At 38.2% G+C, this 25,259-nt stretch overlaps 1 protein-coding gene across 1 annotated transcript in view; it reads right to left on the reverse strand.

Annotated features, from left to right (window-relative positions):
• LOC113115042 (PEX5-related protein-like) overlaps window positions 1–25,259 on the reverse strand; it is a 75,172-nt gene that overhangs the window by 32,389 nt on the left and 17,524 nt on the right. The window contains exons 3-7 of the mRNA XM_026282260.1: window positions 13,892–14,003; window positions 13,392–13,604; window positions 4,101–4,230; window positions 3,452–3,500; window positions 348–428 (exon numbers count right to left, since the gene is read on the reverse strand). Of these exons, the coding sequence (XP_026138045.1) occupies window positions 348–428; window positions 3,452–3,500; window positions 4,101–4,230; window positions 13,392–13,604; window positions 13,892–14,003 (585 nt within the window). The remainder of the gene's footprint in view (window positions 1–347; window positions 429–3,451; window positions 3,501–4,100; window positions 4,231–13,391; window positions 13,605–13,891; window positions 14,004–25,259) is intronic.

Consider the following 25,259-nt stretch of genomic DNA (forward strand, 5'->3'; position numbering starts at 1 on the left):
ACATCACTTTAAAATGGATGTCTTATGAATATTACTGCCCAATAAGCATCTCTGGATGGAAGACTAGAGAGATAAGAGCTGACATCATCACAAAGCAGCCACTTTGAGATTACATTTTTGTTGATGCTGCACTGTTCGGCTAAAAATACACCAATTATGCAGTCTTAACTTACAGAATGAGACTGACCTTACAGAATGCAAGAAACTGAAATTCTCAGGTGACCAGATACATTGCGAGTAAGCCCTGAGGTATGAAGACTTTTTTCAAACCTTTCAAATGAATAAGTAGCTGTGATTTTCTTGTGGTAGCATGTGTATTTGTGTATATTTTAAGGACTCTGTCTCACCTCCACAGCAGCCTTGGCTCGAACAAACTCCTCCACTAATGAGTGTTGTCTCCGCAGTAATTTACTGCCTAGCTGGGACCGCTGCACACACAGATGGTTACACACATGCAGATAAGGTCAACCAGCAGTCGTTTTGTAACACCATCTTAGACCTCAGATCATGCTGAATAAGCAACCTAAAAGTTTTGGCCAATATACATTTTTTAGTATACAGTGGCCCCAAAAAATATTTGGACACTTAAGTTACACACTATAATATACATGAGATGATGAACAGACTAAGATCAGATGATGAATCAGACTAAGAGGCATCTGCAAATATAAGATGCTAGACATTTTTTCAGGCAGATCTGCAGTACAGAAACAGCCCATTTTTCATTCTCCATTGATGCTCTGTACAAGTGAGGTGGTAAGAGTCAATTTGCATTGGTTTTGTTGCTGGAGGTGTGACAGATAATGAGGCGGGTTAAGGAGAAGCATGAGGTTGGGCCAATGTGCTGGCTGTTAGGCAGTGTGAGATGCAGATGGCTTTTTGGATGAAATTCTCAAGTCCCACAACATCCTCATAAATGGGTATTTGCTGATAGATGTTTACATTTAGCCTTTGTTTGAATGCAGTGATGAGCACTGTCTCATTTCAGCCGCTGGTTGCCACTACAATGGGGATTTGCAGCGCATAATCACTCACAGTGAATTGGCCTTGGCGAAACAGAAGAGTTGATCATTGACAGACAGATTGTTGGCTGCCTGTCCAAAAACCTCTAAAGTGGGTGACAAAAGCCATAAGTGAGTTCATTATTGGGCGGATGGCATCCCATATGGATCATGCATATTGCTGTGATGCTGCAATGGAGGACAGGAGGCAAATGCAAGTAAATGATGTTTATTGAAGGGAGGTTATGATGAATGGATGTTGGAGAGTGACGCAGGGACCTCGACGGCAGCACAGACAGGTGAGTGGGTGATTTGAGTGCGTTGGTAGAGGTGATGGTGGTGATAGATCCGTGAATGATGGCGGTAATCCAGAAGCGGCTGAACAGGAAACAGAGCATGAGCAGGAACGCTGAAGGACGAACAGACATGAACCACAAGGACCTCAAACAACGATCTGACAAACAAGAGACGAAAGACAGGGCATTAAGTAGGCTGTTGGAATGAGCTGCAGTGATCAGCGGTAACACCCACATGAAACAATCAACACAGCAGGAGACGGTGCATTCATGAACCGTGACAATTGCAATGTGTGTCAAGACGAGTTAATTCAAGAGTGAATTAATATAAAACAATCTTAGCCCATTCGCTGGGGAAGAGTTGCGGCTACATCTTTAAGAAAAGCGGGCATTGTAGGAGAAATCCACTGCATTCCTCAACCTCACCAGAGTACGTTGCTGGACAGGCCATGGGACTGGGTAAGGCAAATACTGAAGGAGAGGTGGTTAGAAGTTGAAGCGATTGGTGAATAGCTTGCACAAGCTCAGTGAACAAGTCCAGGTTCTGATCATTGCTTGACATTGCATTGTTTTGCATGTTGTTGTTCTTATCTTCTGTCAGCAAACATAAGGAGACAACATAGATAAATGAAGTTGGATAATCTGGTGTTGCCGGTGACTCTGTGACAGAATCGAAATATTTTGTCTTAAACAGTTGAACAGTGAATCTATTGTTTTATCATGAAAAGCCTAACAAGTGTTTTTTTGTGAAATGTTGAAGTGTGTGTCCGTTCATTGAGATTTTGTTATCTAATGCAGTGACATTTAGACAATTTCTGGTCTATTGAATACTTACTGGGGCCACTGTATATTATTCATGATCTCAGTTCCTCAGTAGGCAGGATTAAAGTTGTCTGCAGTATAAAGTTTATAAGTCTATATTATTGCTATATTTAGAGTGCCCCTATCATGGATTTTTTATGTACCTTTCATGCAGTGTCTAACACAGTGAATGAAAACATCCTGCAAAGTTTTAAATCTGAAAGTGCACCGTGTATAAAGTTATTGTCTCTAAAAAGAAAGAGTCGACTCGAAGTCATTTAAACAAGTCTTTTTAAAGCGAATCCCAAGCCGTTAACATAATATTAGCATAATGGCCACCCTCTTGTTGCGTACACAGACCCGGGAAAACTTGAACACCCCCTCCCTCAATCACTGCAGCAGATTCCTTTGGAAAGCATCATGTCAAGAAGATGCTGTGCTGTGCTGTGAGGGTAAATTGTTTTTTGTTTTTTTTTTATGCCAAAGAACTAGGCTGTGAAGAAACATTTTTACAGCAGTACCACAGCAGTGTAGCTCCAACCTTTTGTTGTATCCCTGTCATTTTACTGATAACTGCTACAGAAAGCTAAATGCATAGAAGTGGGATTCACAGGCTGTTTTTTTTTTTTGAAGGAAGGATCAGTATCCTGTTTATTTGGACCAGCTTCTTCCTCCTCCGAATCACAACCTGTAAGTATGATTAAAAATGATTGCTCTCATGTTCTCTGTATCACGCAAAATAGTAGACCAATCACAACCTACTGGGTCATCGGACCAATCAATCAATCATAGCAGATTAGAGGACCACTTAATCACATGCAAAGGGGTTTGGAAAAATGAATCATTGAGGGAATCATTAGGGAGTCCTTGATCCATAATAGGGGCACTTTAAATCCTTACTAGTATCTAAGAAATAAATAGAACATGTCTTGCATAAAGAGGAAACAATACAGAAAAATTTGACAAAAATATATATTTGATGCACACTCAGAAAAGGGGTACACGAGGGTAAAAATCCTGTACTTCAAACAATGAATGTATCTCTTTCCATTAACTGCACCTTGGAAACATGGAAGGCCTTTTATAGTATCATTCTGTACCTGTCATATACAAAGATGTATGTGCCTTTTTCTCAGGTACCTCAGCTTACTATTTGGATTTTAGTACTTCCAGTATTTTATTTTATTCTTTCTAATGGAACAATTTTGTCCTCAGAAGGGCCTAATGAGAAGGGTTTGTACCATTTTAAGAGCACACAGGAATACTTTTCTGAGTATGAGGGGAGATGAAGATCAATATTGAATTTTTCTTTAGTCTTTTACAATGAGATCAAATTATCATTAGTGTGTGTACCTGAGGGGATAGCCCAGGGTCTGACTCCGTGCTTTTAAAGTCTGCAGACCTGAAAAGGACAAGATGCTGTAAATAATTATATTATTGCTTGCAATAATGGTAATGATTCACAAAGGCAACTGAATTAAACAACTCAAATCTAACATCTAATATAAATGAACATACTCTTAAAAACACTTTGTATTCATTCATTTTTTATAAGCCAGTAGCTTTACCAGAAAGACAGAAAAAGAGGCCAATTAGGATGATTTGAAGATAAAATTATAAAATATGTAAAATGGACTCAAAATATTAACTTCCATTTATAATACTGGAATGGTTTATTTAAGAACAGATTTTTTTTATAATTCAACATACACACTGTTAGTGACAGAGCTGTTTTTTTATGTGTTAATGTTCTTTTGAACAATAAATGGCTTTAAACTTATTTTAATGGTTTTGGGGAATAGAATGTAACATTTCAACATACTTTGTTTTTGTTTTATCCCCATATTAATTATTAAAGCAGAACAAAGTTGATCTTTATGGCTCCAAAAACAGTTAAGCACATCTTGTGACTACATTAAACACTTAATATGGAAACATATCGTATCAGGCCTGTTTAGGATACCATGATAACATGCACAATGACGTGTAAACCTGTCCCTACCACAAAAGCTCTCTAGATGAATGGTTGGAGGTGCACATCTTCCTCTCATATCTCAACTTCCGCCCTCCATTCAAGGCACCGTCTGGGTGAAGGCTCACCTCCTCCCATTTCTCCAAGGGTGAGCTGCTCGCTGGAGACAGGAAAGTGAATATAGAGTGAAAACAGAAATAAAACTGACAGGCTGTCACAAACTGCCTTTAATGAAACAACACATTGGCGCAAAAGGTAGATTAAGGCTACCCAGCAGCAGATAAGGATACAGCTTACAGCTTAAGGCTTGCCTATCTCAACTAGGCTATAGCTTGCAGCTCGCAATTGATTAAAGCAGCTGGGCTGTGGAATGATAAATATAGTACAACAGGGAAAACATGGCAATGGTTTATCTTACAGAAGCTTAAGGCATAATCTACTGGAAATTAGCTTTACAGTGCAAGTTTTTAAAGCTTTCCAGAAGGTTAAAATAAGTCAGTGTACCGTTACATTTTAAACCATTTCTAGCATAAGCTTGAGACAAACAACAAAGCTGAAATAAAAATTTATACATTCCTACTTGGGGGACCAGTGTCATAAAAGCCAAAATTATGAATGTTTGAAACATTTCCATAATTTTCCACCCATTTAGTTCCAGTTCTTTAAATCTGATAATATGCTGATGTGAGTGCTAAATTGCAGGGTAACTGCTTCCTGATGAAGTGGCCAATGGGATAAAAAAAAAAAAAATAGAGGGAAAAAAAATGTATTACACTAAGAGAGCCTGGATTAAATCAGCTATAAATTTAATCATAAGCGCCTCTTAAATTAATTAAGAGAGCTTTACACTTAAATCAATTTCATAAATGCAAGCCTTTTCATAGATTATAAGGGACAACTTGCCTAATGTGTTATAGGGTTTCATGCAGCTACCATATCTATGGCGTCTGGGTTAACCCAGGTAGATCATAATCATAATAAAACACATTGTCAAATTTTTTAGTAATGTGAAATTTTGCATCATATTGTAAAGTTTAGTTTACATTTATTGATTTATATAGTAAATTTAATAAGGACTAAGTGGACCAAAGTGCTGCACAAAAAAAACAAAAAACAAATAACAATATAAAACAATCACAAATTTATAACAAAGATAAAATCAGACATAATAAACTGTTATACTGCAATTATTCCAGACCATAAGCCGTTTTAAAAAGGTAAGTCTAAAGTAACGATTTAAAAACCTGGACAGAGATGGCTGATCTTATATACTGTACAATGAATGGTAAATTATTCAACAGCCTAGTGCTGCCACAGAAAATGCACATCTCCTTTAGTTTCAAGCACGTTATAGGTACCGACAACAATAAAGTATCTGATGACCTTAGAGGCCTATTAGTCTCATAGAAAGAATGTCAGAGTGAAAGTAAGATGGTGCCAAACCTGGCATGAATTTGTACAAAAATAGCAGTACCTTAAACTGAATTCTAGACTTGATAGGAAGCCAGTATAAACTAATCAAAACTGGAGTGATACTTTCTGGTTCCTGTCACAAGTCTGGCTCCAGCATTTTGGACCATCTGAAGGTGAGATAAACAAGATTGAGTGATGCCTAAATACAGTGAATTACAATAATCCAATCTTGTTTAAATAAATGTGTGAACAACAGTTTCCAGATCATTAAAAAAAAAGAAAATATGTTATTTTTGCAATCATCCTAAACTGAAACAGTGCTGATTTAACAACAACATTTATTTGTCTATCAATTTTGAGAGCCTGGTCCAAAAAAATTGGTCCAAGTGCCTACACTTTTAGTTATAGAACAACACCAGTTATAGGGCTGTGCGATATGACAAAATATATTGGATGGACAAAATAAAAAGTCTGTCGTGTCATTTTATGCTATATCGTTTATTTTGTGGTGTCGCAAAATACACTGTTTATGGTAATGCTTTTTTTTGTCATTTGGATGACTGTGATATTTACACGGCATTACGAGGCGTGAAGCGGAGACAGAACCAGGTAGAGAACGACAAGCCAAAACGACAAAATGAGGAGCTCGTTTCCTAAATGAGGGACTACATCTGTAGCTTGGGACACATGTTTTTAAAATAAATAAATAAATACATTTATATCACAGTTCTTTTTCTGATTTCCTCATAAATCTGAGGGGGATCCTATTTATCTAAGTGAATCCAATCCAATGCTGCCGCTGGTGAGGGGAAAGCCCACCCCACACAGACAGACCATAAAATCTTTCACACACAGACAAGATTTATCTTTCACCTAATGGACACCTTGCACTGTATGGTCACGTATCAGAGGGCTGGTGTCTATTTTTCAAACAGGTTCTTTATCACACTCGTCATTAGGATAATCCCTTATGACATGATCTATTACGGAAACAGATGACAAGTCACAGCTGCCGATTATTCACGGATGGTGTCATTTCACGCCGATGATGTATAACCTTAATTTATTACAAACATGTCATAGCAACACCTGTCACCATTAAAAGTTCATAGGTCAAAGTCAGGCAGGGAGGGGTCAAGGTCAAAAGGTTAAGGCCAAAAGGTCAAAGACGAGTGGGGGAGGGGCCAAAGGTCAAGGTCAAAAGGTCAATGTCATGTGGGGGAGGGGCCAAAGGTCAAAGCCATAAATCACTCCCATGACATTCTGTATAGTATACAGTCTACTACTCGTATGCATCGTGCACGCTCCTCTGAGATGCAGGAGAAAAGTAAAACCAGTCTTCTCTTGGCTTATTTCAAAATCCTTGTTTTTCTTTATTCGTGACCAGCGTTTTGTTTTGATCTCTCTCCATGCTTGTTCACTCTCCACATCTGATTCAGCATGTGCATGGACCCACACACAAAGGTGGACACACTCTAGATTTAATCATCAGTAGGGGTCTAAACATTTAATCCATTGTTATTTAGGACGTAGCACTATCTGATCACTTCTGTATTTTCTTTGATATATTGATCTCTGCTACCACTGTATATAGACCTGTCTCTGTCAGAAGGAGATGCATAAACGAGAACACAAGTGTACTTAGGTTATATCTTTAACACCAAGCATTTCTGCAGACTCTGTTGATATTCTCCTTGACTCCTTTAACTCAAAAATTAAGAATGTTATTGATGATATTGTTCCAATAATAGTTAGTAAGAAAACAAACGGACAGAAATCAGTTTGCAGAAGATCAACAGCAGTTCAGACTATGAAAAGTAGGGCTGAACGATATGGAAAAAATTTCATATCTCGATTTTTATGCCCGATATCTCGATATCGATACAATACGATATGACTACGTGTTCTTTTGCTAAGCACGACCTGCACAACACATCACTCTGGTTTACATCATCTTTTCTGAATCCAAAATAATTCCAAATTATGGAAGATGATTTATGTTTTGGCACCAAGTCAGATTCTGCACTGCCAATGGCCGCATTATCTCCCGCACTCATTTTATTTCTTTCTAATTTATCCGCTGTCTCTGTACAGTGTGCATAGACGTTGGAACGGCCGAAGATGAATTAAGCCAGAGACAGGCGCGCTCAGAGCTGTCATATATCACAACTTTTCAGAACCACATACTGTTTATCTTAGGTTTCAAACATATAAATTCACATAAGTACTAAAAAAACAATACATTTAGAGTTTGTAAAATACACACTGATGTCTATGGAAGAGGTAATAATATTCCTTTCCATTATAATTTAACACGCTTTATTCATATCAGATACACATTGTGTAAGTAACTTCAATTTTTACTCTACTCTATTCGCTGGCTTTAGCGGTGCAGTCAAGGGCACTCGTAAAACTGATGTTTGTTGTGACTGCCAGAGTTGTATGCAGGGCGAGCGCGGAGAGGGGAAATCTATATCGTGTATATCATTGCTTTTTTCGATAGTAATATCTTGAAAGTTCATATCTAGATATAGATATGATAACGATATATCGTTCAGCCCTAGTGAAAAGCCAAGCAGATGTGGCAGAAGATGAAACTTGAAATTTACTGTAGCATTTATAAAGACAGCCTTCATGCTTTTAATGTGAAACTAGCTACTGCTAGACAGAATTTCTTCTCAGACCTTATAAACAGTAACTTAAACAACACTCGTACTATTTTTACCACTGTTGAGAGACTGACAAACCCCCCAAGTCAGATTCCAAGTGAAATGCACTCAGACAGCAAATGCAATGAGTTTGCTTCCTTCTTTTCTGAGAAGATCATCAATATCAGGCAGTAAGGCTGGACGATTAATCGAAAAGTAATCAAAACCGAAATTTAGAACCTCTAACCGACGTAATTTTCCCATGTCAGTTATTTCAGGTTATTTGGTACAACCTAAACTGGGGCCCCGCAAACCCCAATTATGGCCCTGTTTACAGTACAAACCTTGTAAGTGAACTATGAGGGCAAAAAAACTAAACAGCAACAAAATAATCGAGGTAAAATGTTCAATTAATCAAGGTTTTGACTTTAGGCCATAATCGTCCAGCCCTTTCAGGAAGGCAATTGGCACATCCTAAAGCAATGCAGAGGTCAGACAGATTTGGCAACAATATCAAAAAGATATTATGTCTACTTGCAATTGATAGCAAAAATTTTTGATGAAATAGTGAATCACCTAAAACCTGGTATCTTGACAAACTTCCCACATTTTTTTTCAAAACTGTACTTAATTGTTTAGAAGCAGATCCCTTAGAAGTGGTGAACACCTCACTTCTTTCTGAAAATATTTCAAACTCCCTGAAAAAGAGCAATCTTTATAACACAATTTTGAGCAATTATAGACCAATATCTAATCTTCCTTTTATAGGCAAAACTATAGAAAAGGTAGTTTTTAGTCAGCTGAACAAATACTTAAACTTAAATGGATACCTGTTCAATTTTCAATCTGGTTTCTGACCGCATCACAGCACAGAGACAGCACACATTAAAATAATAAATGATATTCACTTAAATTCTGACTCTGGCAAAATATCAGTGCTGGTATTGCTAGATCTCAGTGCTGCTTTTTAACACTGTTGATCACAACACACTACTAGAGAGACTGGAAAAATGGGTCCTGCTTTTTGGGATGGTACTCAAATGGTTCAGGTCATACTTAGAAGGGAGAGGCTATTATGTGAGTCTAGGAGAGCATAAGTCTAAGTGGACGTCCATGACATGCGCAGTCCCACAAGGCTCAATTCTTGCACCGCTCTTGTTTAGCCTGTATATGCTCCCACTAAGTTAAATAATGAGAAAGAACCAAATTGCCTATCACAGCTATGCTGATGATACCCAGATTTACCTAGCCTTATCTCCAAATGACTACAGACCCATTGACTCCCTGTGCCAATGTATTGGTGAAATTAATAGTTGGATGTGCCAGAACTTTCAAGTTTTCAAGGTGAATGAATACCTTGACTCTAGGGGTCAAACAACTGAAAATCAACTCAGGAATCTTGGTGTGATTCTGGAGACAGACCTTAGTTTCAGTTGTCATGTCAAAGTAGTAACTAAATCAGTATACTATCATCTAAAAAACATTTTTGCCTTCGGCAGAATTCGAATGAGCCATTTTAATTTAGATTAATCTAGATAAATTTCAAGATCACAGTGAGATTAATCTAGATTAAAAAAATTAAACTATGCCCACCATATATATATATATACACACACACATTTATTTATTTATTTATTTAGATAGATAGATAGATAGATAGATAGATAGATAGATAGAATTAAAACGGTGAAGACTTGTGAGACAGTGAAGTGTATGCCACGTCTTAATATAGTGTATGCCACGTCTCCTATAGGCTATTGTCTTTCAAAATGTGCATCCATGTCATTGGATTGCAATCAGATAAGGAAGGGGCTTTTGCATATCTAGTCAGTATAGCAGCTGCAGTGGACGGATAGACTAATAAAACGTGAAATAGCGATCTGAAACAAAGGCCTCAGCACCCGAAGGGGTAGGGATAAGGTAACCAGACGTCTCGTTTTTCCCGGGAGTCACAATTCGTTGTCGATTAACTTAAAGTTAGTGATGGCGGGATAGGCGGAATCATGCTGATAGAAGTGCTCTCTCTCTCAGTTCTCAGCGCTCAAACACACACAACAGTCCAAATGTTTATCATGTAGAGTATCTCATGTAAATACAGTAGGTTATGGATTAAGTGAACATGAACGTGTGTCAGTATTTCATGCATGCCTTCCGTCTTAAAGCGACAGCATTCCAAATTAAATACCTATCTGTCATTAATGTTACCCAACAGAAGATGTTAAATAAATGTATACATGTTAAGTAAAACCTACATTATCTGAAAAAGTTTAATTTGTATCTCTATTGTATTTGTCTAATTGTGCTTCTTATATATATATATATATATATATATATATTAGGGGTGTAACGGTTCACAAAATTCACGGTTCGGTTCGGTTCAATACACTGATGTCACGGTTCGGTTCGGTACGGTTCGGTACGTTTTAGATACAGCAAAAAGAAAAAATTGGCAGATAAATTTCCTTGATTTTTTAAAAAATGTTTTATTTATTAAAACTAACAAAGTATGTGTTTTTTTTACATTGAACAATGATGGAGCTATTCTTTACCCATCTTCTATGGTGTTTTCTTAGCAGCATACTGTATAAAACAAAAATAGCTCCTTATAAATTTTTTTTTAAAAATTAAATGTAATATTGTTGTAGTGGTTATGAACAAATACAAAGATGTAACTCTTTTTATATGGAACTCTATAACTCTTTATATTTAGTGTGTTTTTACTCAATTGGTTCTCTATTTGGGCTTATGTTTTTTGGAACAAAGCAGGAATTACGGTCTGTCTGAAATGGGCTCGTGAAGGAATATTGTAATGGGGCTCAATTACATTAAGCATGTTCTTAAAACCTGCGTTTTCCACTACAGAGTAAGGTCTCATATCCGCGGCTATAACGTAAATGCACCATTCGCTGCGGTGATGTCCGTATACGGAGCCCGGGACGTCACCTGTAGGAGAAAAAAAAGCAATCCGTGGCGACGGTTTTGCAATCCGTCCCCTCAGTTTATAAACCGTACTCACGAATTCATAAACTGTTCACTCGATTTAACAAATCGTGCCCACGGATTAACAAACCGTGCCCACGAATTTCCAATCCGTGCACTTAGATTTTGTAAACCGTACCCTCGGTTTTTGAATCCGTACCCACGAATTCATAATCCGTGCGCACGCTTTCGCAATCCGTTCCCTCGGATTTGTAAACCGTACTCACGGATTCATGCAGCAAACTCCTACGTGTTAACATACAGTTTTATTGAATATTATTATGTGGAATAGGTTTACAGCAAAGTGTCTTAAGTGATTCTCTATCAAGTGTAGTACGAGGTGGAATACAAAGATTTAATAAGAAAGATGCGCATTAAAATCTTGTTCAATTGCTGATAATCTATAATAGCACTTGATTATTATTGTGCAATAAACCTGGCATTGTGACTGACTCTGGAGTAATTTTTTCCTCTTTTGTAAGTTATTTTGGATAAAAGATTCTTATGCATAACCTGTTTAATAATATATAATAATGATACAAAAAAATATAAAGTTATTTTTTATAATTTTAATTTGTAGGCTAAATAAATGAGTACAAGACAGTAAAAATATTTGTCATAAAATAATTTGTGAATTGCTTTATTTTTAAATAACCTTTGGACAGTTTTGGAAATGCTTGTGTACAATTCTTTCTTAACATGAAGACTTATTTTTGTGATTTTATTATACTAAGCTCCACCCACCTCACCCCACCTGCCGGAGTTAGATGCATGTTTCACTGTTAAGTGTAAAATGCGTGTCAGTTTTCAAATCCGAGGGAACGGATTGCGAAAGCGTGCGCACGGATTATGAATTCGTGGGTACGGATTCAAAAACCGAGGGTACGGTTTACACAATCTAAACGCACGGACTGGGAATTCGTGGGCACGGTTTGTTAATCCTGGGTACGATTTGTTAAACCGAGTGAACAGTTTATTAATTCATGAGCACGGTTTATAAACTGAGGGGACGGATTGCAAAACCGTCGCCACGGATTGATGTTTTTTCTCTCCTACAGGTGACGTGCGGGGCTCCGTACCGAGCCTTCAGCGCGTACTGAGTGAGCGAGCGCCTGCTGAGTAGCCTAACATAAACATATAAGTTGGTGTTTTTTTTTCTTCGGGGGTGTCAGGGGCGTTGCCTGTTACGTCGTTTGGGTTATTGGGCTACCTTGTTGAACGCATAACATTATATTTCACACACCTTTTTTATTTTCCAAATTTAATTAATTAGTCCAACGAACCGTTCGGTACATAATGCGTACCGCGTACCGAACCGAAAGCCTCGTACCGAACGGTTCAATACGAATACGCGTATCGTTACACCCCTAATATATATATATATATATATATATATATATATATATATATATATATATATATATATATATATATATATATATATATATATATATGCTATAATAGTTTTATAAGTTGCTCCTTTTTCACTTCTGTTAAAGGGATAGTTCACCCCCAAAATTTCAAAATTCAGTCCTTGATTCAAATTTCTCATAAGCTTAATTGATCGGGTTTAAAGAGAGAAGAATTAATGATTATTTTAATTTGAAAACTACATATAAAACAATTTGGCTAAAACTACTGACTAAAAGTAACGACTAAAAGTTGACAAAAATGCAATGACTTTTCGCAGACTAAAACTAGAATAAAACTATGAAAGACTCGAATGACTAAAATGTGACTAAGACTATTAATTATTTTTTTCTCAAAACTAAGACTAAGACTAAATAAAAAATGGCTGCCAAAATTAACACAGCTCACAACAGATACAGAAGAGAAGACAATGCTGAATAAAGTCGTAGTTGTTGCTATTTTTGGACCAAAATGTATTTTCAATGCTTCAAAAAATTCTAACTGACCTCTGATGTCACATGGACTTCTTTGATGATGTTTTTCTTACCTTTCTGGACATGGACAGTATACCGTACACACAGTTTCAATTGAGGGACTGAGAGCTCTCGGACTAAATCTAAAATATCTTAAACTGTGTTCTGAAGATAAATGGCGGTCTTACTGGTTTGGAACGACATGAGAGTGAGTTATTAATGACATCATTTTCATTTTTGGGTGAACTAATGCTTTAAGTCTCAGTAACCTCCGATGGCACCAAAGTACAATAGTAAAATACAATTAGTGCAAATAAAAAAAATCTAAATTGACAACTAAACTGACTTATGGTGAATTTAAACAATGCCAAAGTGTCTTTCATTAACAAGCTATATACCTGAATCTAATAAGGCTCTTTCAGGGTTAGAACAGCTGGGAGATGATGCCTCTGTCTCCACCTGGAGCAGCTCAGTCTCTTCAGTCTTCTTCTTGTGAAGGCCACTCTTAGAGAAACCATTCTTTCGAGACCCACAGGGACTCCATCTGTCCCAACTCCACCTTCTCTCACAAGGTTCACTCAAGTCCACCAAGTCTAGTCCTGTGTACAAACCTAGAGACAAAACATTGCCAGTAAGAGTCATCCAAAATTAAAACCTGTATTCTCTTATTCTATTAACCAAAAAACAAAAAAATCCTTCAAGATATTCTATAGGTAATATGCACTTTTCAATCATGAATAGTGAAAAACTAATTCCTAAAAAAAATTGAGTTTAAAGGATTCATTTAGACTAAAAGTAAATGCCAAGGAACACCAACTGGATATAGGATAGGAGAAGAAGAGCAGATGAGTGAGAAGGAGAGGAGAAACAGATGACAGAGCAATATTTATGGGGGAACCTGCTGTGTTGGAGGTGACTGGCCGTGTGGATGTATCACTCTTGCTCTCACTCTGGAAGTCATCAATAGAAGGGCTCAGTAACGGACGGCTCTCTTGCTGCTCACTACACAACTGTAACACATAAAACACATTTCTTTTCATCTTAGCATGCACATACCTGCCAACCTTGAAGAAATTTTATGAGTACTACACCCCCCCCCCACACACACACACACACACACACGCGCGCGGGCGCGGGAACCTTACAGCCCACCGCCAATGTATGCGCCACCGTTGCACACACATCTGTGAGAAACCTATTAGATACCTAACACCATAATACATATTATACACATAATATCCTTTCACCACTTAAGATTTATTAGTTACTCCATAACATATACAATTAGACCATAAATGTTATACAATTTCTGCAATCACTCCGAACATTTTGTTCTGGAGGCATAGCCCATGGAAACTTCTTCCACCTGAAAATCAAGTCAGAAATAAAAGTAAACTGAGGACATTCTTTCTAAATAAATAAATCAAAACATTAAATAAATGTGCAAAACCAGCAGTTATCAATATCAAAATCAGTTTGCTAAAAACAAACAACATTTTTTTTAAATATAATTTTCCATGCAAAGTGTTTAAACTTTTGCATTGTTTAACTTGTTAAAGGTTGCAGATTTGGCTTTTTTAAGTAGTGCATCAGTGAAAGTCTCTTTGTAACAAATGCTGCCTTTGGAGGCAATCATGACTTTTCTTGTCACCAGAGAACTAAACATCTCTGTGCTCATATTAATAGATTATTATTAATGTTGAAAAGAGCTGAGAATATTTTTTTTTCCAGGTTTTTTCGGGGGAATTAATTGAAAGAACAGCATTGTTTGTTACATTTGTTACAGTTACATTTATTTGTTAAATTTATATTATTTACATCAAGCTTTTGAATGGTATAGTATTGCATATTGTTATTGAAACTTCATAATGTTTCACTTGATTATACATTTAGTCAGGAATTATAGTTTGGAAAAAGTCTAACTAGTAAAATGTTTATACGTTATATGAAAACAAGTATATAAATAAATAATAAGAGACTTACTCATGTTTATTATCTCTGCTGAATAAAGTGCTTCATTCTTTTTTTCTGAGGAAATCCAAATCTCAAATGCTCAACCACATCACATTTTGGCGCGACTTATATCTTATTCCAGTAATTCCGAAGCAAACAGTAAAATAATTTAACATTAGAATTTGAATAGAACGTTCAGCGCGGGGCGTGTTCGAATTAGAAGATAATGAAGGGAAATGTGAAAAACGGACAAGACATCGCGTTGTTTTCATATGGATTACTTTATCACAGAATATTTGTTTTCGGCGGCACTTGTTTAGTTTTAAAGTAGACATGTCAATCTTTCTATAGCTATATCTCTCATGTCTCTTCATTGAGTATTCACTGAGTTACAGTTCATTTTAATGACGTGTTTGTAAATGAATATCACAGCAGACAAAGGCTGCAGACAGCACACCTTGTTTGTTATCTCTATTTTATGTTCACAAAGTTTTGTTGTTATTATGCATGTATACAAATACAAAGTAGACCCTTTACAGATTCGATTTTTCTCTTATCTCTACGATCAAAACTGAAAGCGTAATTTAAGTTCTTTTCGGGATTATCAGGAGAAAATGACTCATAACCACTGATCTATATATATATATATAACTGGATCGCTCATCGCGTTCTAAACTGCCAACAGGCAGTGAAGCCACCGGAAGTGTTCGATCCGCCATCTTACTAATCCCTACCAGCAGAGAGCACCATTGAGTTACATTCAAACTGCTGTCCTAAAATAACTCGATTTGAAGCTGATCAGTCAAACGGGACTCGGTTTTATGTTATGTGTAATAAAGTAATATTTACTTCAGATGTAATCTGCAGTGTTTACGGTCTTTGGGACAGGATAAGCGATATATTTAAATCGTGTAGGTGGGTGTGTCTGGCTGCTGCGCACTGACGACACAGGTAACTGATCAAACAAAAAAATGGCTTATTTCTTTATTAACAAAGTTATTCAGGAATTATTAAACAAACGTATTAGTATCAGAAATGGATTTTAATATATTACAATGAATTATACAATTATGTTGTTAATATTTCTCTATAATGAAAAAAAAAATCTGGGACTATCTGACTATCTGGGAAATAAAGCTTTGTATTTATTTCTTAAATCCGTACTGTATATAGTCAGTTATTTCTCTGAATAAATTCAGATTTCAGAACGAACACTTTGTTATATGTGTTAAGGTCATGTCCGTCTGATGTTTATCATGTTCATGATGCTCACTACTGTAATGAACGTAGCTTTTTAATAAGTTGGGGAAATTCCCGACATTTAAAAAATAACCGTTTACATGCCATCAGTAATCAGCGTCATAGATTGCATAGAAACTGAAATCGGCGAAATGCGAGACGCAACAAAATGCGTACCTAGAGAGCAGCGAATCGTACAAGCGTATTTATGGGACAAAATGCGTGCAGAGTACGAAAAATGCGTACATGTTGGCAGGTCTGCATGCATCGATTTCCAAAAATGTTGATCTTATTTGTAACATTTATGTAGACTTTTCTATTGTTTCCAATTTAAATTTTTTCATATTTATATATCGATATTTTATTTTAAAATTCTTGTTTCTAGTTTATGTCATGCCCTCTTTCCTCCCATTGTTGTTTAGCCACAGGCTAACTGGTACAACAGAAAAAAACTAAGTGAAAACGAATAGAAGATGAGAAACAAAATGAGAAAATCAGAAACAGCTTTGAGCATGTGCATGGCCATGCCGAATGCAGAAGGCTATCCGCTAAGGGCAACAAAAACATGTGCAGGAGAAGAGACAGATCAAACCTGTGACCTGACAGTACCTCTCCCCCCAGGGACACCACATGGTGGAATGAGACTGGCAGCAATTAAATTCCTCAATCAGCAAGTGGTCCAGTATGTCCCGAGCCAGGACCCATGATTTCTCCTCCGGACTATATCCCTCCCAGTCCACTAGATAAAAAAAAAGCCCATCCATGGAGTCTGGACTCAATAATTTATCTGACGATGAAGGCAGGAGTGCCCTCAACCATCAGCAGTGGAGGGGGGACAGGAATTGAGACATGAGGAGAATCGGGAGAACGCATTTTTTCCTAAAAAGTTAGATTTTGACATCTTAATTTCAAAAGGCTATATCTTAAAAGTGATAAAAGATAGAGACTTTCTGTAAATTGTAGAAATATTAAGGATGACCCAAAGTTAATGTAGGGATTACATTTTTCCATCTAATTTGCATATTATGACGTCATATTGTGGTGGCCATCTTGGATTATTGGATTTTCATGAAAATTTACATTTAAATGATAAAATGCAGCCCTTCTTTCCCCCCAAAATGTCCCTCACCTTCTGTATGCTATATTGCACAATACTGAATGCTCAGGTAAATAGTAAGTAGTAAACAAACTGTGTAAATCATTACTAATAAATGGTAGAAACAAACCGAATGCATGTAGCGGTAGGCCTTTTGCTTTAGAGATTTTCCATTTACTACATCCAGTAAGCACTCTGATTCCATGTATGGGGCACATATATATTGTTCATATGACACACAAACACAAGTAGACAAGACCTGTTTAGTTCAAAAGCTCACTCGCCACGGCAAGGCACAGATCATGAGTGAGACGATGATACAAGACGAGAGACAGACGAGACAAGACGAGAGACAATGTTATTTTTATTTTATTTTTCTTGTAGTTTTTGTTGGCTTTTTTGGTTGTTGTTTTTTTTATCTGACAAATCTCAAGGACATGAACACACAAAAAAGAACACATATTGTACACAACTAAATGGTCAGGGAAATAGATAGTAAATCAACAGTGTAAATCATTACTAATAAATGGCAGACAAAAAAAAAAAAAAGAATTTATGTAGCAGGCCTTTTGCTGTAGAGATAATGACTCCCTATCCATCCAGGTGACATTTCTTGTATTGTTTCATGGTGTGGTACCTTTCATCGCAAGGCAAAACACAAAGATTCACCCCACACTGTCTGCACATGTATTTTGTCTGACGGCGGCCTTTAGAGCAGGTCCGATCAGAACAAACTACAAAATCTGGGTAACCATCAGCCTGGCAGATAAAGTGGCGCTCAGTGAGTCTTTGAGGCAAGTCTCCCAGTGAGGACGGCTTTCGGCCTTTGTTGCTCTCTTTCCTGGAGAATCTTTCCAGTAAAGCAATGATGACATCCTGCACAAAGACTTTCAGGGGCTTGTGAGGAGCAGCAGTGCAGCAACAGTAAAATATTTGTGCATTCACCATTTTTACACTGAGAATGGCATTGAAAATTCTGTTGTACCATTTCCTTGACCTATGGGGAAAGAGATAGGTCTTCATTCTCTGGTCTGCTGTGTCGACACCCCCCATGAACGAATTGTAGTCATCAACACAAACAAGCCTATTTATTTCCCTATAGCCACTATCAGTGTGTTTGGTCCTGATACGCTTTCTGACTTATGTGTTGGAATGCAGTGTAGAGAGCATTGTGAGGCGCTTTGTGTCATGCCATGCACAAGCTAACTGTTCATGGCTGAGGCACTTTGGCATCCCCTTCCTCTTACTGCTGACAGTCCCACACAAACCCGAATCATTGATTGCCAGCTCATCTGCTATGGCTGTCGAAATGTAATTGCTGTCCATGTACACCTCACGCCCTTTCCCTGTGTACGGGGCCATCACCTCACGGACAATAAGGTGTGTAGCACCGAAATCACTTGAATTAGGCCTACTTTGTCCAGTGTACATGGACCACTGTAGCACATAGCCTGACTTTGCTTCACACAGAACAAATACTTTGAAGCCATATTTGTCTGGTTTGTTTGGGTGGTACATTTTTAGGGTTGATTTTCCTTTGAACGCAATGGTCATTTCATCCAATGACAGCAGCTTAGATGGGCTATACATTGCTGAAAACCGGGGGATGACCAAATTGATGATTGGGCGGATTTTGAATAGCTGGCTTACCCCTGTCAAAACACTCCTCATTATTGGTGAATTGAAGGAAAGACAAAATCATCTAAAATCTATTCCTGGACATCACCGGGCCAAATCCAGGTGTTGCTGTTGGCCAATATTCGGCCCAATAATCCTCCAACTCTAACTTCTCTACCAGACCCATACTCAAATGGAGAGAAAAGAAGGCTTACAGTTGCGTCAGACCATTGATGAAATCTGGAGTGTGGATGGAGTTGATGGGAGGTTAAAAACTGATGGGCATATCAATTTGTCTCATTTACAAGTAAATTTCAGAAATCATCAGAGAGAAAGCGTGATAGAAAATCTAGGGGCGAATTGGTTTTGGAGAGTTCTCTTTCCCCCAGATATCCAATTGGTTGATCAAAGGGTGTGATCCAACTTTGGTACTCATCCTCATTGGCCAAGTACTCAAAACTGGCATTACCATCAGCTTGTGATAGACTATGCATAAAAGCCCCTCTGCCCCGTGTCACACAGCCTCTGCTCCTGCTACGAGCAGTGTGGCCAGATCTGCCTCGCACGCGCGGAGTGTGCACAGCTCTGGACTACTGTCGTTGACATTGCGACTCCCCACCCTGCCTCCACGTTGCCCCCTAACTGTCCTGTGAATACTTCAACCTCTTCTAACATACCCAGTGGCATTAGACAAAGTCTTCACCACAATATTGTCACCGCGATTGAGGAGAGGCACATGGTCCGAAGACAAAGCTACATGTCTAGCGCGGTAAAAATCTCCCGCCTCGTTCCCCTAAACTTTGCAATGAACACTCCGACCCCGGGAAACATTATTTCCACTACTGACATTGGGCAAAGGACCATCTACATTGGGCAAAGGATTCACCATTTGTGCTTGGTGTAGGGCTACACTTTCACTTTCAGAATCACCATCATCTTCTGAAGGCAGATATTCAGAATCAGAATTCAGATATTCCCCTTTAGAATCAGGGTCCGCGAATAGAAGTCCCAACACTTTATTGCGGGTAAGCATTATTGATGCCATTAGATAATAATAATAATAATAATAATAATAATAATCATCATCATCTAATGCAAATACTCGCTGACGTTGACAATATTGCTCTGATAAAATGGCTCACTCTCACACTAGCTCCGCTTTTGTTTGCACTGATTCAATGTGCTCTAGCTCGAAGATTTTGTATAGAAGCAGGACGTTTTTTTGAGTCAGAGATGAAGTATGACATCTGCCATCTAGTGGAGGGGATGTCAAACGAATTTTTACACCCTATTTGACAAAATCGTCCGTTTTATTCAGTGCCGCATCTTGTCGAGTAAACTCGACCATGGCGCCTAGAGGGCTAATATGAGAAACATGAAACAGGCTGAACACAAAGGAGAGAATTAGGCAGAAGAAGCTGCACCGCTACCGGATTGATGACTTTGACAACAGGGTATGGTTGAATAAATCTAGGTACCAGCTTACGTGATGGAACGCTAAGCGGCAAATCTCATGTAGAGAGCCATAACCTTTGCCCACAAACATATTTCGAAACAGCAGTCCGAAAGTCCTTTTGGTACATCTCCCAGACTGGACCAACACCTCCCAGGCCCTCCTCCAGGTACAATGACCGTGCTGGATACATGCCTGGACTGAGAGAATGGCAGCATGGGAGAGAAAAAAAGGGGCCTGATAACCAAGACAACCATTCGAGGACACTGCCGATTCAAAAATGAGGGGTTACGAATAGCCAGGCATTGGCGCATCTGCTTGAAATCCTGATTAGTGTGCTTGGTTTGGACATTGGTCTGTGGATGGAATCCTGAAGACAGACTGCTGGAGGCACCCAGCTGTCGACGGAACTGCCACCAAGAATGGGAGGATAACTGGGGTCTCTGGAAGAACATGAATCTGAAAGAGGTGGTCAATGACTACCCGGGCTGTCTCAAAGCAAAGGGCTTTTACAAGGCATTTGGAGGGAAGTTTAGAAAAGTGGTTTACCATGGTAAGGATCACAGTATTGCCACAGGATGGAGAGAGTAATATGCGGACATCCTCAAAAATGGCAGGCCACCAAAAAGCTGACAGATGGTTGCCAGTGACTTCCTTATACCTACATAATTTTGGAGGCCCATTTTTATAATAATACAGTGTTTTTTATTTATTAAACATATGTTAAAGGGGTCATATGATGTTGCTAAAAGGAACATTATTTTGTGTATTTCGTGTAATGAAATGGGTTTATGTGGTTTAAGTTTCAAAAAACAAATTTTCCACATACTGTACATTTTTCTTCACCTTTCTGAAACACATACATTTTTACAAAGCTAATTGGTCTGAAAAGCAAGGTGTGCTCTGATTGGCTAGCTATCCAGTGCATTGTGATTGGCCAAATACCTCAAGCATGTGAGGGAAATGTTATGCCCCTGTGTGTCCCGGAGAACCGACCAAAAGCATTAAAACCCATTAAAAACAAGACATTTGTTGCATCCAGTGTGGACATAATTATGGATTATAAATGACAATACCAGTGGTTCTTAATTCCAGTCCTCATATATGTTCACTTCGAACTAGAATCATGGCAGAATATCCTGTAATGTTTCTCTTAGCAATAAAGAGAAACATAAAAAATGTGCATAGTCGGGGGAGGGACTGACTGAACTTCTGTGAAGAAAGAACTGAAGATGAACACCGAGCTGAGCCAGATAACGAACAACAGAATGACTCGTTCTCAAGTCAAGAACTGTTTCTGTCTGACGCATCCAATTCGAGAACCGAGGAGCTGATGATACTGTGCATGTGTGATTCAGCGTGTAGCAGACTGACACAGAGCATCTGAACCGAACTGATTCTTTTGGTGATTGATTCTAAACTGATTCTGTGATAGTGTTATGAGCCGGGTAAACCGAAGGCTTGAATTAAGGGCAATCATCGCCAATGACGCCATTATGTCGAGCACAAAAGAACCGGTAAACTGTTTTCTTCAACCTGTTTATTGAATCGAAAGATCCGAAAACCGATGCAACCGGTTCTTGACCCGTGAACGAGTCAGTCTATTGTTCGTTATCTGGCTCGGCTCTGTGTCCATCTTCAGTTCTCTCTTCACAGAAGTTCAGTCAGTGTACTGTTTGAGTAAATGAATTACTCCGGGATATTGGTTTGTTTTAACTCAGAGGGAGTGTCAGCCACATTAAAAAAGTTAACAGCTTAAGTAATTTGTTGATTTGTTGCATATTGGAGACGCAAACCATTTAAAATGATTCAGTTCGATTTGGTGAACTGGTTCAAAAAGATCCGGTTACATCGAATGATTCGTTCGCGAACCAGATATCACAAACTGCTTTGTTTTGAACTCTCTCTCACAACAGACACAGAAGAGAAGACAATGCTGAATGAAGTGGTAGTTTTTGCTATTTTTGGACCAAAATGTATTTTCGATGCTTCAAAAAATTCTAACTGACCCTCTGATGTTACATGGAATACTTTGATAATGCTTTTCTTACCTTTCTGGACATGGACAGTATACCGTTAACACAGCTTCAATGGGGACTGAGAGCTCTCAGACTAAATCTAAAATATCTTAATCTGTGTTCCAAAGATAAACAGAGGTCTTACGGGTTTGGAACAACATGAGGGTAAGTTATTAATGACATAATTTTGCTATTTGGGTGAACTAACCCTTTAATATTACTCCGTTGCACCGCTGGTGTAGTGGTACCATGCTAGATTCCCATTCTTGCGACCCAGGTTCGATTCCCGGGCAGTGCATAGGCTACTTTCTGGGGAAATCGTGGCCTAGTGGTTAGAGAGTTTGACTCCTAACTCTAAGGTTGTCGTCTAAGTTTTGAGTCTCGGGCTGGCAATACCATGACTGAGGTGCCCTTGAGCAAGGTACCGAACCCCCAACTGGTCCCCGGCTGCCCACTGATCCGTGTGTTCACTGCCGTGAGTGTGCACTTTGGATAAGTTAAATGCAGCGCATGAATTCTGAGTATGGGTGACCATACTTGGCTGTATGTCACGTCACATCACACAATAAAATGTGAATGCACCTTTAGTTTTGGTTCACAAGCTAACAGTTTAGCCTAGTGCCTTAGAAAATGCTAACTGGTGAAAATGCTAACTATGAAAGCGAAATTAGAAGAGAATTAGAAATTGGGACTCATAAATTAGAAGCAGCTCTTAGCTTTAGTTACTCCAACACAAATCGCAAGATTACTGCAACCAGTAATCTCTATAAATGTTACCCCATCATATTATATACTCATTACATTGAGAACATGAAATAATTAGAACTGAGATTATTTTCTTTACAGTAAATCATCTACTCTCACAACACGGATGGTGTCTTTTTACATTTCTAAATAGATTTTTATAAATATATTGATTGTTTACAAGTATCAAATAGACAATTACATGTGATAATACAATACATATAACGTGTATACAATTATAACAATTAATCATTCTAGTGTAGCAGATTGTGCCACAAATTGTGATGCAAATCTTTGGATTTTTGCCATACATAATACAATGGCATTTTTTGTGGCTTTTCAATAACTGAAATTTTTATGGCTTTCAATAATTTAAAAAACAACTGGCCCTGACACAAGTAAGCACTAAGAGTGCCCCTCACTTCATAACAGAAGCAATAAATGATAAATATGGGGCACATCATATTTATTTCCGCAGACATTGAACGTAAGATTAGCGTTAATCTAATTACAAATCTTCTCCACTAGATGTCACCCTCTTATCTGCCTTGTGCGATGTTACCAACAAACCTGTCATTCATTCATTCTGTTTAAAGCAGTGGTTCTCAACCCGCGGCCTGTCACGAATTCAAATGCGGCTCACCATATGCTGAACACACACACACAAAACTTTTGCAACTCGCTTAAAGTTAAAGCAAATGAAAACACCATATACTACGCAGCAATCATCCTTAATTGAAGAAATGTGGCAAAACATCTCTGGAGAGAACCTCATATTATTAAATTCGAAAGTTCTTTCCATATTTGGATCAACACAGGCTACATTTGTGAACGCACATTTTCTGCAATTTTGCGCGTCAGGTCATGCTCCCGTTCGCGTCTTACAGACTGCATCTTAAAGCCTCTTATACTTTCTGCGTCCGCGAGTCCGTTATGGACCGCTATGCAGGCTTGATGTAAACATCGCCATCGGAGAGTGTGTACCGAGGCTCTGAGCAGACAACCACGCGGACAGGTGCGCATGGTCAGTTGTCTTCAAAAGCACAATTGCACATGTTCAGGCAGTGTGAACAAGCCCATTGCCAATCGAACCAATCGGGCCAGGCTCGGGCTTGTGAGGTAAATGAGCGGTCATGTAATGTGTTTCGATCAGCGCGAGAAAGATGCGAAAATGTATGCTGACTAGTTGAAACGGAGGCTTGCTTCTAACGATTATGTTTTGGTAGCACCAGCAACTAAAGCAAAGTCTGAGGTTTGGAAAAGTTTTGAACTTGTTTATAATGAGAATAATGAGTGAATAATGACGCACCATCAGTGAGCGCAGGAGCGTGCTGAAGCCATCTACAGTGGATTCAATCATTTTCCTCCACAAAAACACTTAGGCCTTACCTAATCTTGGTGAGTAAATGTTTTTCAAATAATAACTAAATATTATTTGAGTCTTAAAAGCATAATGTAGACAGAGCAGGCTATATAAGCTAATGTTGGCATTATTATTTTATTATGTCAGCTGCTATGGCGAAGCAAATCCGGCAGAGCCTTTATCTTAATTAATTTCGTTATTGGCAAATACCCATCTTAATTTAGAATTTATCTTAATTAAATATTTTAAGAAAGAATTGTTTTTATTGGTGTGTTGGCCTATTTATATACTAAATGAGCCTATACCTACGGCTGTTTATAGAGTGCTGAGATGTTACGATGTTTCAGAGGACTTATTTTATTTCTTTGTTCAAACTTCCAAGTGGCCTATTACGTTAGTCATGTATAAATTATGTTAAACCATAAATGACTCATTCCTGACAAAAGGCAAAAGAGCTGTGTGCTGCGTACATTTGAATAATATCGGGTTGTAAATGGGTTTCGGGCTTTTAAAAAGCTGTCAATCAAAATGTACGTGTCGGGCTCGGGACATGTCGGGCTTAAAGGGGGGGTGAAATGCTATTTCATGCATACTGAGTTTTTTACACTGTTAAAGAGTTGGATTCCCATGCTAAACATGGACAAAGTTTTAAAAATTAAGTTGTACGTTTGAAGGAGTATTTCGGTTCCAAAAATACTCCTTCCGGTTTGTCACAAGTTTCGGAAAGTTTTTTTCGAGTATGGCTCTGTGTGACGTTAGATGGAGCGGAATTTCCTTATATGG

The sequence above is a fragment of the Carassius auratus genome, chromosome 2 (assembly GCF_003368295.1).
Source record: "Carassius auratus strain Wakin chromosome 2, ASM336829v1, whole genome shotgun sequence".
In the NCBI taxonomy this organism is placed as follows: domain Eukaryota; kingdom Metazoa; phylum Chordata; class Actinopteri; order Cypriniformes; family Cyprinidae; genus Carassius; species Carassius auratus.